This window comes from Sciurus vulgaris (genome assembly GCF_902686455.1).
Source record: "Sciurus vulgaris genome assembly, chromosome: 7".
NCBI lineage: Eukaryota > Metazoa > Chordata > Mammalia > Rodentia > Sciuridae > Sciurus > Sciurus vulgaris.
In genome coordinates this window covers 56,906,108-56,924,230 of record NC_136467.1, presented here as the reverse complement: position 1 = coordinate 56,924,230, position 18,123 = coordinate 56,906,108, and the positions used below count along the sequence as shown (strand labels likewise).

Sequence of the window (18,123 nt, the reverse complement as noted above, 5' to 3'; positions counted from 1 at the left end):
CCTATTTGTAAATTGAATTAAACCAAATAACAGCGTGTCTGTGTATTTGTTGAGGACTAGAAAAATTAGCCACAGATACAACTACAGAATCTAGCAATGTAACTAGAAATCAACACTCTTTTTCTTTTTTCAAGAAACACCCATAGCTAAATGTCACTAAGATTCTTCAGTGTGACAACACATCAACACCTCAGTATGGACTCTGGAAGGGAAGGGACTCCAAAGCCCCATCTGTGCAGAGCGTGCTTTCTAATTCTTTCCTTTGCTGCTGTGTACCAGTCAGTCAATAATGCTTGGGTATGAACTAGAATTCTCTAGATGACAATTTCTTCTCAAGCCGCAATGTGTGGGTCTGACTGTGGGATAAATTCCCTATTTCTGTTAGGGAATTTCTGCTAGATTTTGTTCAAAGAAACCCTAGGCGGTGAGTCACAGAGTTCTGAATAAGCAGTTCGGCAGCAGTCAAGGGTCCTGAAATTTCATTAGCAGTCTGCCCTCTAGTGGGGCAACACAGTACTTCAGATAAGTGCGAATAGAAAAGATCTTTTCCCCCCTTCTCCTTCAGAAAGTAAAAGAATTCAAGTTTTCCAGATAGTGCAAGGCGAGGCAATTATCCTCAGAGCTGAATCCAGCATGGCTCACACTGATGGGTCCCCAGGTGAGAACAGAGGCAGGTGGTGCTGTGGTGGGTGTCCCTGCAGGGACGAGTCCTTCTCACATCTTTGGAACCCTCCTGGGCTCTCCTTACTCTCTCATTGTACAGATAGCACCCACTCTAAGAGCGACCAACAAATCAAGGAATGTTAAAAAATAATAGGATTTTGGTAAATTTTTGGCAAATCATTAACAAAGATGAGCCTTTTAAAATGAGCCAGGTAGAATTTTTTAAAAGGCGAAGATACACTCTTTTTATAAAAAAGACCAAGTCATTGTGGCTGTTAATTTTAAGAAGAGAATCTATTTCATGATGTTGGCTGGATGTTGGTAAGGCAGAAGATAATAATCTTGAGTTCGTTGTCTTGGGTTCAGCTTCTCTTTTAAAGATCTTCAGAACTTGGCTTGTTTCAGCTTGTCAATGTGGTAGCAGAGTTTCAGCGCAGGTCCTAGCTTCAGGCCGAGGTACTTCATGATCATGTCACTTTTCAGCAACAACAGGGCATTGCCGTCAATCTCCTGGTGGAACAGAATCAGAAAGGAAAGAAAAAAAAAAGAAAGAAAGAAAGAAAAGAAAACCCAGGAGATGGTCAGAGTAATCAAATGGTTGCTTAAGGAGAGCTCAAGGGATGTAGCAAGAGCAAATGGGTTTATTTAGAGAGCAAGATTTTTAGAAAAATTAAAGCAAACAAATACTATGTGCTTCTCTTCCCATTATCTCCCTGGAATCATCTGATACACTGGATATTCCTGATTGAAGATATCAAACATAACCCTACGTACATTCCCAACGTCCCATGTATGATATCTGTCATCCAATCAAGGGCTAAAAGTGAAATCCATTAGACCTGAAACCAGAGGTTGCCTCTCCATTCCACTCCTGATGCTGGCAATGAGAACCTCACTTCCATCCATCCCCTCCCTTATCCCTGGTTTTTTTTTTTTTTTTTTTTTTTTTTTGGAGGCTCAGATACTTTAAGTCAATTTCCAGAACTTCCAGTTACATTCTGTGAAGAATTTCAAGTTTTTTAAAAAAAATTTTTTTTAGCCCTGTCAATGATACAAGGTGGCATACACTAAATAATATGCCTGTTTCACCCGCAAAATACTAAGGGAGTGAACCAATCCTTTGAAGTCCTGGTGTAACTCCCATTTGTCTCTGAAAATGGTAACCCTCCAGAATGCATATGGAATTTATGAACCTAGCCAGGCTGGGTCTCCTTGTTCACTAGAGTGCTGTTTTCACGTCACTAGAGACAAAAGGTAGTGCTCTCATTGGGTGATCATATGGGAAGAAGAGATACACAGGGCTCAGCTGTGTAAGGGTCACCACCCCTCTCGTATGTCTGTCCAGCCAGCCAGTATTGATGGACTACCTAATTCTTGGTCACTCACTCTCCATGTCCTTGACAAAATGACAGGGAGGGCAAAGCTTATCTGTGGACCCCTTCCAGGAGCCCCATTTCCTAATTCCCCCCCTCTCCTATCACCCTGGAAAGACAGCCAGACTCTCTCTGCCCAAACCTGTGTAGGTACAGCCTCCTCCATGGTTTCCAGTCAGGTGAAGTCACATATACGCCAAATAAGATGTGGGTACCTAGTTAAGGACCATTCGCAGATCCCAGAGTGTGATTTTTATGACAGAATTGTTAAGTAAAATAACGATCAGGGAGGAGAAAAAATGGTTACCGTTAACAGGCAGAGTAATGCCCTCCTCTCTCTAAGATGTCTATATTCCAATTTTTGGAATCTGTGAACACGTTAGGTGACATGGTGAAGGGAACTAAGGTTGCAGGTGGGATTAAGTTGCTAATAAGAGGACTTTGAAGTAGGGAGATTAGCCTGGATTCCGGGATGGGGCCAATGTAATCGCAAGGATCTGAAAAGTAAAGAAGAGCAGGGTACAGTGGCACATGCCTATAATCCCAGTGGCTCAGGAGGCTGAGGCAGAAGGATCACGAGTTCAAAGCCAGCCTCAGCAACTTAGTGAGGCACTTAGCAACTCAGTGAGACCCTGACTCTAAATAAAATATAAAAAAGGGCTGGGTGGGCTGGGGTTGTGGCTCAGTGGTAGAGCACTTGCCTAGCATATGTGAGGCACTGGGTTCAATTCTCAGCACCGCATATAAAAAAATAAATAAAAAGGTTCGTCGACAACTAAAAAAAAATAATTAAAAAAAAAAAGAAAAAAAGGGCTGGGGATGTGACTCAGTGGTTAAGCACCCCTGGGTTCAATCCCCAGTACCAAGAAAAAAAAAAAAAAAAATCATGGAAGAAGAAATCAGAAAAGAGGACCATGTATGGAGAGGGCAGACTGTGAAGGATTCTGCTGGATGTTACTGACTTGAAAGATGGTGGTCGGGGGATACAAAGGAAAGAGTGGATCTTGAAACCAGAAAAGGCAAATGAACAGAGATGTTCCCTAGAACATCCAGAAAGGAAAGCTGCTCTGCTAACACCTGCACCTTAGCCCAGGGAGACCCAGGCCAGGCTCCTGACCTACAGAACTGTGAGAGAAGAAACTTGGATTGTTTAAACCAACTATATTTGTAGTCATTTGTCACCGCAGCAATACAGAACTAACATAGTAAGCTTGGCAGGTGAAGTATTTTAATTCCTACCTTTTATTCATTTACTCTCGACATAATTCAGAATCACTGAAATAACTGTAACACTACTTGTTAACTGCAGTCTACCTCTGAGCTGTACACCATGCGAAACACTTTATGTGCATGTTCTCATTTAATCCTCAAAGCAGTTTAGGAACGCACGCTATTACAGTTCTCCTGGCGTATTGTAGGTGTGCTATAAATGACTGTTGAATGCACAGACAGATGGATGGATAGGCAGGAAAATAGGCACTCCCGATGAAGCCCCACATGAGAGAACAGATGGGACAAATATCCCTTAAAACAAAACCAAGAGGTTGTTCTGCTCTGAGAAGCCTGTGTTTGCAGCTGTCTCTCTCATCCCGGGCTCCCTGGAGGGGACCCCTCTGACTTAGTCCTGACCCTCCAGTGTCCTCCTTCCCTGCTCCCGACCCCCTCCGGTCCTGGCCAGGCCCACCCCTTGCATACGTGCTTTCGGAAGAGCTCCACGTGAGGCCCCAGAGCCTGCGGGTCGGCGTCTCTCACGAACCAGACCACATCCTCCACGGTCCAGGTGGAGGGGTTTCTGCTCCTAGGCCGTCTGGCGTCCTGGCCGTCTGGAGAAGGGCTGGAGGCTGGTGGGATGAGCAGAGACAGGGAGAGCATGAGCCAGCAGGACGGGCCTCAGCTCCTACCTGATGCTGCCTGGGAAGGGCTCCCCCGGGCCCTCCAGTCCAAGGTGGGTGCGTGTGACCTCCTGTGACAGGTAAAGGCTGTGAGTGGCTGCTCTGTCAGAAGCAGGGGCGGTGGGAAGCCAGCAAAAGCCCTCTGCGTGGCCTGGGAAGGAAGCACCGGAAAAGGCCTTTCCTTCAGCAAAGAGGCTGACGTTCTGAGGCAAGTTAGAGTTTTCAAGACCCTTCTGCTCAGTTCTCTCTCAGCGGGCCCACGCAGGGGCCCAGAGGAAGCGAGTCAAGATGAATGTCCAAACTAGGTCTGTGAGGTGAAAGGACTTCAGGTCCTTTCAGCCACCACAGGCTTCACACTGAGATGACAAAGACAGGGCAGAACCGAGGGGCATCTGGGTCCTTGTTCTTCATCTCTGCGGGACAAATCTGCCACCTCATACTTGGAACCCTTGACTGTGAGTGGTCCATCCCTGAAAGCTCATGCAGAAAGACAATGTCACTTCATTCACTGCCCTAGGGACACACCCATTGCCCCCACTGTCCTGCAAGGCTGTCAGAGCACCTTGATAATCTCCACTACACTGTGAATTCCGTGGCAGCCAAGCCCGTGCTTGGTCTATAGCTGGTTCTTGAGAAATGGCCACACACATGTCATTTCGCATGCAGTGGGTGAGGTCAGGACAGGCAAAGAAAGGAGGGAGAAAGGAATGAATTAGAATGAATTAGAAGCCTGACTTTTTGGGTGTCCCAAATCAACTCATCCTCTTTCCCTAGAGCCAGGTTCTTCTCCCGTCTCCTCCATTTCTGGAATCTCCTCCTGCTTCTTGGACCCTCCCACACTTAATTTATTCACAAGCTCTTGGGAGGACGCCTCCTGTGCTGGTCTCTTCCATTCTCTGGCAAATCTTGGGTAAGAACCTCTTAGCAACCCCAGCAGTGATTTTCCAATGGGTCTCCTCTTTCCTCAAGGTCAAGGCTATCTTTAGTCTCAATAGTACCTTTTCTTGATAGATGGAGTGGGAGAAGAGCTTTGGTGGCAGAAACATAGGGTTAGATCGCAGAGCTACTCCCTGATAGTCACTTTTTGACCATGATGCTGTATATCAGATGTAAAATAGCAGCTCTCTACAGCTGGAGGGGGCGGGAGCAAGGACTGAAAAGGGACAGTGACGGCAGGTGATCCTTGGAGGGAAGAGGCGCCCAGCCCGCTTCCCCTCCCCCCCCAACATCTCCGCTGGGCACATCTGTTATGGCTAATGTCTCCCAGCCTCCCTTCAGCACCCTCAGCTGGTGCTTTGACTTGTCTCTAAGAGGTACTTGCTCTGCCTCCTTTTCCACTGATGCCCCACCAGCTGTTAACGCCCAGGTGACACCAGATGTCTGGTGAACAATGTCACTATCCTTCCTGCTGTCTGAACATCACCTGCCTTCCCCTTTCACCCTGAACCTTGATTTGTTCTTCTCTTAGGGTGCTTTCCACATTCTGCTTTGTAGTACGATTATGTACTTTTCTGGAACCTCCAATTAAATGTTACTTTCTTGAGAATTCCCTCCATTCATTCCACATTCATTTATGGAGCACCCTCCCTATCCAGGTCCTGGGTGAAATGTTAAGCAAAAAATACAAATGTGATTTGTTTTTTTTTTTTTTTTTTGCAGTACTAGGATTGAACCCGGGGTGCATTACCACTGCCCTACACCCCTACACCCCTTTTTATTTATTTATTTTTTAAATTTTGAGACAGGGCCTCGCTAAGATGCTGAGGCTGGCCTCGAACTTGTGATCCTCCTGCCTCAGCCTCCCAAGTTGCTGGAGTTACAAGCGTGCCCACCATATCTGGCAGTGACCTTCTTATTACAGGAGTTATACATTACATTGACTCCGCCATGGATCTAAGTAGAGTAAGCATATTTGAAATGTGGGTTCAATAAGTGTGAAATGAATCAATACACTCTGCAGAAACTGTCAGGTAATTTGCATACTGAAGCCTTGTATAGATGATCCTTAATCCTATTTCAAGGCTAGAAAAAGACAGAGGCTCTGAACAATGAAGCAGCTTCCCTACAGAATAAACTTAGAAGTTGAGAAGCATTTGCTTGTTTCTTTAATCCCAGAGCAAAGTGGTTTCTTCTGTCTCTTTTTCCCTTCTCCTTTTACTGCACTTGAGAAGTGCTGGGTGCTCCATTAGTGCTGAGAAAAAACAGCATCACATTTCTGAGTCTATCCTAAATACATAATGGTTTGGTTGAGAATTGGATTTACTTTGAGATTTTCCCTGCTTTTTCCTTGTTGGATCTGGAAGGGTCCCATAAGGTGGTTTGGCATGGGGCATATTGCTGGGAAACTGTTAATGTACCCCAGAGCCATTTGAATGCTGATGCATGCTTATTAAAGATGATTTCACTCCATTTAAAGACATCTGCACTCAACATGGGGACCAGAAATCACGGAAATCGCATTTGCCCTTGGAGCCCGCCCATCAGAGCACGGGCGTTAATCAGGGTGGTAATAGATGCTCTGACTACAAAGGCGGGAAGTCTTTCGTCCAAGAATGATTTTAGAGTGATCAGAGCAGAGGTCAAATCTAATTTCCTGTGTTTGACAGGAAGGGGGAGAAACCAGACCAATTAATAGGATCATCCGCAGGATCCTAGGGTCCTTTGAGCGAGGTCAGGGAAATGTTTCTCATCAGCCACGGCCATCGGCCATCGGGCCAGGCAGAGGGGCTGGTTTGTCCTCAGGGAGGAGGCTCTCAGGATGACGGCTGTGGAGGAAAGAGACGGCTAGTTACCACTGGTTAACTAGACGGCTAGTTATCTGGTGTGGGCGTTTTTCCACTTTCCCAGGATGCAGCCACAGCAACCAGGCTGGCTCAGGAGTATTTCTAGGGGAACCTGTTAGTTATACAAGACAGAGAGCAACCGGAAGCCTAAGTTACACCTTGGGAGTTGCTCCTGATCCAAAGTACATAAAGTCACTCTAGAAGGAAGAAAAATGGAACTTTCCAGCAGCAGGTTTGCAAAGCCTTTACACAGCGCTCTGTGCTCAGAAAGAAAATAAAATATACCACCTCCTCCCCCACTTCCAGCTGCTATAGAGGTGTCAGGAAGACAGATGGTTCCAGCCTGACACAACCAGGGCAGGCAGATGTGATAGGTTAACGGTAAGCCAAGATGGATTGAACACATCTCGCTCCTCTGCAGACGGAGCGAGCAAAGTGCTCACCGTGCGCTTTATGAGACAGCAGTGTTCTCCAGTGCAGAGAACTGCGTGCTTGCTCATGTCACCTGGGGGTGGGCTTCAGAAACATGAAAAGTGAAACCCAGTGGTGAATGGATGTATAATTAAATCTTCTTGTTTCGAAAGCTGAACTCACAGCAGTAATGGAATGACTGTGAATCGGGATTTAAAAGCAATCCCAGCCCCCTCCCCAGTGCGGGTACTTGCACCATGTGTGTGAATCTCTCCCGTCTTGCACATTCCCACAGCACATACATAATTGCCTTTTGCTCATTCATAATTCAGAGGAAAATTTAGCTAACAATGGAGTCCTGTGGGAGAGTGGAATGAACAATGAGCTGGGAGTTAGAAATCTCCGCCACCCAGAGCCACGTGACCATCCCTGGACTTCTCTGCTTGCAAGGGTGCTTGGCAGAATTCCCTATGGTCTCTCCCACCCGCGGTGCTGGGTGATCTTTCGCACCACCAGCTGGTAACACTGAGGAAGTTTCTAGACCTTTCCTGGCTCAGATCATTCTCTATGGGCTTCAGTTTCTTCATCCATAAATTGTGAATATCATTTGGGGCTTCTCAAGAGAATTTATGACTCCAGTGACTATGAGGCACAGGGCTGGAGCCTTGAAGGTGGTCTTCGATAAGAGCCCTTCCCAAATGCCCTTCCTTGCCTGCTGCAAGCCCCACAGGCCTCTCCGTCTCTCTGTAGCTAGAGCCGGTTGGAAGGGATGGGGGAGTGGAAGGGAAGGGGCGGGTAGATCTGTTCCCAGCACCTCTTAGTGACCTGGTTTTTGTACAGGGTGTTCTTCCTGGAAACAAGGACACATAGAGTATGTGAAGTGCCCAGGGTAGCCCATGATCTAGGCAAAATCAGATGGTTTGAAACAGTGTTGTTTTTCACTATTTCTATTCTAGAATTTACCAGACACTGAGGTAAAAGACCTAAGGGAGAGAAGAGAGGCTGGCCACTCCTTAGATTTTAAGCGGGATTTTCTTTTAATCCTTCAAAAGGAGCCACCCACCTAGTGGTGAGGACAGAAGCTGTCTCTAGAGGAGATACCACAGCTTGAGGTTAACTGAGCTGGGTTAAATTCCTTCTCAGCCACCAGGACACTGCAACCTCCTAGCAAGCAACATGACACCTGGGGAAGCCTCCAGCCACCCCTCCTCCACTGCCCCCTCCAGCCTGCACCTGCTGCCCATTCTGGCTGCACCACTGTCACCTCTCTGAGGAGCCTTTCCTGACCCCCGAGAGAAGCCCAGTCACCCCCTTTCCATCTGATACTCACACTTTTCCTTTCCAGAAATAATCCCAGTTGTGATGAAATGTGTGCAATAATTTTGTTAACATCTGTCTGGAATTGCACAGCCTGAGAACGGGACCCAGTCTGCCTTGTTCACGGCTCTATCCTGAGACCTGATAAGAGCCCCTGGCCTCTTGTGCTCAGGAAGTATTTGCTGACTCGGATGACCCAAACCTCTCCGAGTCTTACTGCCTCAACTGTAGAAGCACCTGCCACCTTGGGCTGTTATGAGGATTAAATGGGATCATTCTGTAAAACATTGACTAGAAAGAATTAAGAAAAAGCTCATTGCCATTCTTTTTCTCATATGTCATTCAGAAAAAAAAAAAAAAAAAAGAAAGACCAGTAAATTTGTCTTTCCATATTTTATGGCCATCAGCTCACACCTCCATTCAGAAATATCGGGTTTATAATTATTACAGAGTAAAGTCCCATCTGCTTGACACGGACCCCCAATCTTCCAGCACGATTTCCCTCACGGTCCCTGCACAAATTCTTTTCTTTCCCCAGAACGAATGCGCCAGTGCCACCCCTTTGTCCATCCCACCCCCTCACGTCAGGCGTCCTCCTTCTCCTTTTTCTAGCTGAATTGTTTCTATCCCTGACTCACGGTTGTGGTTTGGATCTGGAACTGAAGGCTGGCTTCCCCGGTAGCAGCAAAGTTGACAGGTGGGGAGCCTGGGAAATGACGGTCTCATGAGGGGCTCTGACCTCATCCATGGATTCATCCGTTGGTGGATTGATAATCTGATGCCGTCATTAGGAGGTGGTGGAAACTAGGAGGGAGGGCCTAGCTGAAGGAAGTAGGTCACTGGGGCCGTGTCCTGGAAGGACAGATCTTGTCCTTGTCTGCTTCTTCCTTCCTATTCTCTGCTTCCTGGCTGCCATGAGCTGAGCAGCTCTAATTTGCTACACTCTTCTGCCATAATGTTCTCCCTCACCTCAGGCCCGAGAGATGGAGCCTGCTGACTACAGTCGAAAATCTCTGAAGCCACGAGCCAAAATAAATCTTTCTTCCTCTAAGTCGATTTTCTCAGGTATTTGTCACAGCGATGAAGAGCTGACGAACACATTCGCCCAATGCCATCGAAGCAAAACCCAACCCACAGGAAGCATTTGGGCTGTGATAACAATGTCAGATTTATTTTGCTTCTTGATTCTGAATCTTGGACCTAGTTGTGGCTGGGAATTCAATAGCATGTTCTGTTAAATGAAAAAGTCAGGCAGCTTTTGCTATCTGAAACCTCTTTAGAGCTCTTGGTGATGGGATCTTGGATAAGAGACAAGGAAGAGCTCCCAAAGATTCACCCGAGCCTTGGCATGTACCAGGGAAACGTGCCCCATGAGCGCACCCCTTCAGAGCCCCCTGGCAACGAGGTAGGCAGATATGTCAAGACAGCGGGAGGCCAGGGTAAGTACTCACAAGGGGGGAAGGAGGCTGAGAAATTTGTCATGTCATCGATACCCACCCTCCTGCTGCAGCCTCATGCAGTTTTCTGGCTTCTGTGGTTTTAAACCATTTTGATTACCACCATAGGGAGAAAATCCATTTTTAGGTTTCTTCCAGGGCTTAAGGACTTGGGTCAAACCTTCCAAAAGAGGTGTGGTTTCTTGATGCCAACTGATTTCACTGGGGATGCAATTTTGGAGCCATGTTGACCAGTCCTTTGGGGGAAAGAAAACTTTAATAGCCTTCTGGAGGACACCCAATAGGGTCCAGGCTGAAGTGGGATATGCGTGAGAAGACTGGAGGTTTTCTCTTGGGTTTTACTGTACTGCCCCTCAATTCAGCAAGGTGGAATTATCTTGATTTCTGGACATTTTTAACTACGCAAATTTTGTTCAAGCAAAGCATATATAGAACCCTACTCTGCAAATGTGAAGAGGTCCTGGTTAAAGAGAGGAGTAAGGGGCCTAGAAACCTGAATGCTCTTATCCCTTCTTCTCTATCCTCTAGAATCTCAGAAGGAACTCTAGAACCCCATAAGCCAGTTCAAAGATTCCTGGGGCAGTTTAAAAGACAGATTTTGGAATCCTTTGTAGTCAATCCTGGCTCAACACTTGATTGACCTCTTGATCCTCACTAAATGGGCTATAATAAAACCAATTGCTTATAAATAATAAATTATAAACATAATTGTTAACAAATCTTAAACAGTATATGGAAAATGGCTTATAGTAGCTGCTCAATAAATGACAGTTTAATGCAGGCCTCTAACAAGCCATGCTTTGCTGGAGCTTGTGGGAATTCAAAAATGAATGAGAGACTTCATGAAGCTGAGGGTCTGGTCCCTATCATGGGCAGGACAGAATATGAAGAACAAATGAGAAACAAAGTGCCCTGGGAAGGAAAATGGAGGAATTGAACATTTCTAATCAGGTGTTGCTGGCACTGCCAGTTGCCTGCCCAATATCTTTTTTTCATGTCCTCCTTTGTAATATTATCTTTGATTTCCATCTGGATCGTGTTTGCCTGGAATTGAAACTAGCTTCCCTTACAGCTAGTGGCTCTGTAAGTTCTGGCCAATGAAATGTGAACAGAAGTGGAAAGCTAATTTGGAGATCTTGGCATTGTCCTCTGTCTCCCTCCCCTGATGCACTTTCCCCATCTTGTTGCTGAGACTGCATGGCTGAGTGGTTTTTTCCTGGTAGTTTCATTTAGCACCCTGCAGAAGACAATGGTTCAATGGAACCTTTGAGCATGGAAGAGTTCACACCCCCAGTGCCTCACAGAGGCTGTCTTCAACTCTTTCTTCCAGGAGCGGCTTTATTCCCAGGAGGCTGTGTGGCTTTTTGGTTTTAAACATCCCACAGCCCCAGCGGGTCCTGCAGATGATGAACAACTCTGATGTCCAGGGCCTCAAGAAAGGATCTCGCTAATATTTCCAAGTTGCAAAAAGCACACCCCGTATTCCAGATGCAATTATTGGTTTGCTCTGAGTGGAAGGCAGCAGGAACCGGTGGGCTCTGTTTCTCCAATCTCACATAAGATCCTGGGAGATAGAAGTCCTGAGCTTGTGGGGCTCTCCTGGAATACAGATGGGGACCCCATGGAGAGGGCTTTCCAAGAGCCAGGTACAGAGGGAGGGCCAGGGCATCACTCCTGTTGAGATTAGTCGATCAGGGTCTAATTCCAAGAGAACAAAGAGCCAGGGTGCTGAAATGAAGAAGGTCCTCCCAGGCCCAACTGGAAGGAGGCACTCAGGGACTAGGGGAAGGAGAGCTAGCTACTCTGGGACTCTTTGAAGGAGCCCAAATTCTCCGAATCCAGGGTCACCAGGTGGGCTGAGATGGAACACGCAATTCTTGAGGGAGTGATAGAAGTTCTCTCCAACCAAATTGTGCCTCCCTGTCATTGCTTGAAACCCTGCATTTGAGATACAAGGCCTGAGATTGCACCAATGTGAGAGGGAGAGAGAGAAATACATATCTCCTTTTCAAGACATAATACTCCCAGGATTGGATCAATTCAATCAGCATGGTGTCCCAGGATCACCATGAAAATGGGAATGGGGTTAAGGAGCAGAGGGTGACAGAAGGAAACACCTAAGGGGCAGAGGGACACCAGGATGAGGTTTTTGGCATTCAGGGGTACCATGAAGGCAGAGACGATGAACAACTCCTATGTGCCAGATATTATGCTACCTCCAGGGCAAAACTGTGGCCACCCATCATTTATTTTAAGATGGTATTTCCCAGGTCTTGTTCCCTTCTCTTGTTCTTAGAAATTTCAGAAATGAAGTGTTCTCTCTCTCCTTTGGAAAAGGGGACTCTGCCCACTTAAATCTTCTTCCTGGCCAATGGTTCTGAGCGACACTGAGTGGACTGCAGGGTCCTCTATATTTGGCAAGAGCCTCCATGATGGAGGGGATTTCTGCTCTGTCTCTCAGAACCATCTCTGCCTCCAGGCCCTGCTCACCTCTGTCCTCTGCCAGGGCAGGCCTGCGTTGGGCTGTGCTCGTCAGGGAAGGAGAGACTCCTCGAAGGGAGGGCATGGAGGATCTTGAATCAAACAAAGTGGCTCATGTGCGTGGCTCATGGCAGCCATTGTTGGAGGGACGCACAGCCAGAGAAGAAGCTTGGCTGGTCAAAGAGACAGCCAGCCTGGTGGGCAGCTGCAGAGGGGCAAGATGAAGACTCTGACTCCTTGGTTGGGGGCCTATTTTCAGCAGTTCTCAGCTGCAGAGTTGAGGGGCTGTGATCTGTTGAGGAATTTGCTCAAGGGATCTCTGGCCACTAAATTTATTAGCCTCTTACTGTGCCTAGGACTTGTACTAAATACACGTATGAACTTAATGAATCTTCCCAATCGTCCTACAAGGTAGGTGCTGCTATTATTATTCCAATTTTACAGATGAGGAAGCTGAGACACAGAGTAGTTAAGACAGGATGCAGCAGACCCAGGATTCCAGATTCCAGCCCAGGCCGTCTGGCTCACATCCTTGAGATCATCCACCCTGCTCTATTTGTTCATCAATACTGATGCCTGAAAATGATTTTGTAAAGCGACCAGAATGGATTCCAAGCTATCCCTATAATCCTATATCCCTTCAAGCACTTTCACGTATTACATCTTAACAAGCTTTCTTTAGGGGCACGACAGAAGTGGCAGTATAACCAGAATTGTGGGAATTTTGCTTAATTCTGCTTTTGCCCATGTATGCTTGTCCTGCAAGTGTTACCTACCATGAAAGAGGCAATTCTTTACCAAAGTTTGGCTCTTCTTTTTCCTGGGCACAAAGCTACAGCTCCCAGACTCCCTCACAGCTAACTGTGACAAAATGTCCAGCTGTTGTCAATGGAATGTGAACAGAAGTGATGTGCATCCCTCCCTGGCTCCAGGGAAGCATGCATGCCTCCTCCACCGGCTCTCCTCTCTCCACTCCCTCTGTCCCTACTTATCCACTGGACACAATGTAGCATGGAGGCAGTAGGGAACAGAAGAGCCACAAAATGGACAGAGCCTGGGTTCCTGAATTGAGATGTACACAGCAGCTAAGAACAGCCATCTTGGACTCTTGAACAAGAACTTTTAAGGGATTTGAGCCAGTGTATGTTTGGGAGTCAACTTATTTCCACAGACTATCCTAAAACACCAGTTTCTTTGTTTATGGTCAGAAGTTGAGATTGGTCACCTTTGGGAATAATAAGAATCCATAAAGGGGCTTGTGGAAAGTTCTACTTTCTCAGTGGTCCCATGTACCAATAGCCATATCCTCCTCCCCCCAGGCTGTGTCCCCAGGTCAAGATCAGAGGATGTGAAGCCACAGGGAAGTCAATGCATGCGTTACATTACCACATCTGTTTCCTTCAAGAGAGGTTCCATTTCTCTTGGGGCTGGAGGCTGGGGGCCTCAGTCCAGGTGCTGCGGAGCCTCCAGAGGACACAGGATTGGTATGGGAACCACTAGTGGTGTTGGCAAGGCCTCCCCCAAGGTGGCCTTCTCCAGAGTTCAGCCTCTTGCAGTACAGTGAGGAGGAGGTTGGCAAGGAGCCCCTGTGGCCAAAGGCGGAGGTAGAGGGGTCCATACTGTAGCGGTTCATGGCTACGGGGCTCACCAGGCACTCTTCGGTGGTGACCGTCTTGGCTGAGTGGGAAAGCAGCACAGAGAAGAGAGATCAGAGCAGTTCAGGAGGCTTCCTGAGCCTCAGTCCTGGCAAACCCTGCCTGCCTTGGCAGCAGGGTCACCTCTATCTGCAAGGGTGGGAGAGAAATGAACCCCTCTGCATAATCTCAAAGGGCACACGGTCAGCAGATGGAGACATTGGCCTTGTCAGTTAAAGCATATTTTAGTAGGAACTGGGAGATGTGCCCTTCCTGGTTAGAGAAAAAAGTTATTATCTTGGCTACTGATGACTTGGAAATAAAATCCAAACCAAGGGCTCTTGGCATTACCTTTGTCCCCCTTTCCTCCCATCTGGTAGTCTCTGCTGGCTTGTCCCAATCTCCCTGCTCTCTCCCTCTTGCCTGTCACCACTGCCCCCACTCCCCAGGCCAGGGTTCCCAGGATGAATCAAACAGGAGTCACGTGTCCTGGCTGGGAGAATCAGATTTGGCTGGAGAGGTGACATAGGTGTAATAATGTTTTCTCCCCATATACTCAGATCCAGTACATCAAGGACACAAATGCTGATCTGGACAGCCCAGGGTCCTCCTCAGGCCCTGCACATGAAAGCCAAAGATCCAGTCTAATGTGCAGGGAGGTAGAGGACCTGGAGAGTGAGCCATCCCCATAGTCCATTCCCCTGGTACATCAGGACTTGCCAACCTTTTAAAGCTCAACCTTGAAGTCAGTTATACTCTGTGAGCTATACTTGTGACCCACATGGCAATTTCTTTTTTTTTTTTTTTTAATGTCTTTTTAAAGAAAGTTTTGAGAAGTTTGGGGGATAGAAAGAGGAAGGAATTATTCTAGCCTTTCCTGCCCCAGACAAGATGATGTCTGTGTAGTTCCATCAATAATTATCTGTATATTAAACATCATCAAGACAGATCTTAATATCCCCAAAGAGAATGCATCCAGAAACGAAAAACAACAAACACTCCAGGATTAGCAATGCAGAACACACAATGCGGCCACGAGATCTGCACATCTTCTCCATGCTGGGATTCCTCCCACAATGAAGGCTTTGAAAAAATGAAGACTCTATTTTATTAGGAGAATTAGCGGATTTTCTCACAGTTGAGGATACACGTGGAACTGGACTAGTGTTAAAACTCAATGCAGAAGGGCTGCAGGTAAGCAGTGCTTAGAGATAAAGTCATTGCTATAAATACTTACATATTAAAGCAAAAAAGATCTAAAATGAATAATGTCCTAACACACTGGGGAAAAAAGAGCAAATTAAATTTAAAGCAAGCAGAAAAAAGGAAGTGATAAAAAAAATTGAGCCAAAATAATTCAATTAAATAATGAAGCCAAAAGCAAGTTCCTTGAAAAGATCATCAAGATTAACAAATCTTTAGCTAAACTGGCAAAAAGTAAGAGAAGACTCAAATTACTAGAATCAGAAATGAAAAGGGAACAGTATTACCAATTTTACAGAAATAAAAAATTATTTAGGGATACATGAATAACTATATGCCAAAAAATTATGTCAGTTAGGCAGAATGAACTAACTATTGGAACTGACTCAAAAACAAATAGACAGGGGCTGAGGAGATAGTTCAGTAGAGTGCTTGCCTTGTGAGCACAAGGCCCTGGGTTCAATCCCCAGCACCAGGGGAAAAACAAACAAACAAACAAACCAAATAGACAATCTGAGTACACCTATGGCAAATAAGAGATTGAATTAGTAATAAAATGAAAACTTTCCACAAAGAAAGGCCAAGCCCAAATGACTGTACAGGTAAATTCTACCAACATTGAAAGAAAATAATGATAATACTGATTCTTCACAAATTCTTCCAAAAAATGGAAGAGGAAAGAATAACTTTCTGATCAACTCTATGAGGCCAGTGTTACCCTGATGCCAAAACTAGACAGACATCCCAAGAAAACTACAGACTGACATCTTATTTATATGGATGCAGAAATCTTCAAAGAAAAACTAGCAAAACTGAATCCAGCAACATATAAAAAGATTTATTTATATACCATGACCAAGAAGGATTTATCCTAGGAATGCAATGTTGATTTAACATCCCCAAATAATCTTATAAACCATATCAGCAGAAGAACTGAAGCAACCCAAAGACTACACGATCATCCCAACAGATGCAAAAAAAAAAAAAACATTTGACAAAATCCAAAATGCTTTCATGATAAAAATCACTCAACAAACCAGGAATAGAAGGGAACTTCCTCAACCTGATAAAGGATATCTGCAAAAACCCTGTAACTGACATCATAGTTAATGGTGAAAGAATAAATGCTGTCCCCCTCAGACTGGGAACAAGACAAGGCCATTCATTCTAGCCACTTCTGATAACATCATTCTGGAGGTTCCAGTCAGGAAAATTTCAGCCAAAAAAAAGAAAGAAAAGGCTTCAGATTGTAATGAAAAAGTAAAACTATCTCTTCTATGTACCAAATCCCAAGGAATATAATTAAAAACTATTGGAACGAACGCATTAGTTCAACAAGATTGCAGAACACAAAATCATCATGCAAAAATCAATTGTATTTCTATACACTTTCAAATGAAATCATTTAATAAGCAATCTTTCACAAGTGGCTTCTTTCACTTAGCATAGTGTTTGGGGTTCATTCACACTGTAGCATGTATCAGTACTTAATTCCTGCTCAGGTAATATTCCATTGCATAGAAATGCCACCTTTTTTAATCCATTCATAAGTTGGTAGCCACTTGAGTTGTTTCCACCTTTTGGCTAATATGAATAATATTGCTATAAATATTCATATACTGTTTTTTGTATAGACACTTCTTTCTTTGGGGTGTATACCTAGGAGTGCAATTACTGGATCAGCTGGTGATCCTACCTCATGATTCCATTTATATGAAATATCTAGGATAGGCAATCTACAGAGAAAAAAAGGAAGGTAGTGTTGCTTCAGGCATGGGGTCAGGGTGTAGGGGAGATTGTTAAAGGGTATGTGGCTTTTTTTAAGGTGATTAAAATGCTCTAGAGTTGACTTGGCTAATGACTACACATTTCTATGAATATGGCAAAAGTCATTGAATTGTATTTTTTTTTTGTTTTTTTTTTCTTTTTAATGGACTTATTTTAAAGTAGTTTAGATTAACTGAATTGTATTCTTAAGTGGGAGAGTTGTACATGTGAATTATATTTCAAAAAGCTATTTTTTTAAAGAAAAGACTTTAGCAGGAGCCAAGTGGTTGGCAATCTGCAGGCTGTGAATACACTCCCATGAATTTTGTGCAATCAAATTGGACAACACTACTTGGGCACTAGGACCCAGTGAGTTGAGCAGCCTGAGGGTGTGCACACTCTGGGCTGCATGCAATGTGGCTAGTGAAGTGTGCAAGATGTCTTTGGAAACATGGAACTCAGCACTTGTGTCTTGATGGCCTCTACTGCATCTCTTCTCTTTGGGTCTTAGGCCATCAGGATGAAGACTTTAAAAAGGAACAGGCTACAGAGCCATATACCAAGCTGCTTCTGGAATGGATTGACAGGAAGGGAAACTAATGTTTACTGAGCACCTGCTATGGGCCAGCATCATTCTGAAGCCAGTAAGCAGTAAGGCCGTCCTTACATTCCCTTCGTTATGAAGTTCTCATAATCTGGGCTACCAATCCTTCTCAGATTCCAAATGGCAGGTGTTTTGGTATAGGTGAGGAAGCACAGCAAGGTCTGGTGTGGTACTTGGCCTAGAAGAGTGACTTGAGAAATATTTATTGAGTAAACATTTGGGTCAGTGTTAACAGTCAGGCTGCCATTTCACAGAAGATGCATTGAAATTTGTGTTGTAAGGGGCTTACCTAAAAATTCTTCATGTAGACTTGTGATAAACAATGAAAAAAGATTTAATAAGAACATTTGTTCTGTTTATTTAATATTTTAAATCTATATTAAATATGCCAACATGATTTTGATAGTCCAAGGTAGAAGTTACACATAATTCTGCATTATGTTTGGAAATACAGATACAGATGGAAGGCCGTTCTCCTATGACAAAATGTGGGAATGGAGAACATAGGAACATGCACTTTATTGGTTTAAAAACTGCC

At 45.1% G+C, this 18,123-nt stretch overlaps 1 protein-coding gene across 1 annotated transcript in view; it reads right to left on the bottom strand.

Annotated features, from left to right (window-relative positions):
- Window positions 1-298: 298 nt before the first annotated feature.
- SCML4 (Scm polycomb group protein like 4) overlaps window positions 299-18,123 on the bottom strand; it is a gene marked incomplete at its 5' end in the record, with an annotated part of 99,163 nt that continues 81,338 nt past the window's right edge. Inside the window, 3 exon segments of the mRNA XM_079146312.1 lie at window positions 299-1,173; window positions 3,732-3,877; window positions 13,764-14,054. Coding sequence (XP_079002438.1) covers window positions 1,048-1,173; window positions 3,732-3,877; window positions 13,764-14,054 — 563 coding nt within the window. The 3' untranslated portion in view covers window positions 299-1,047.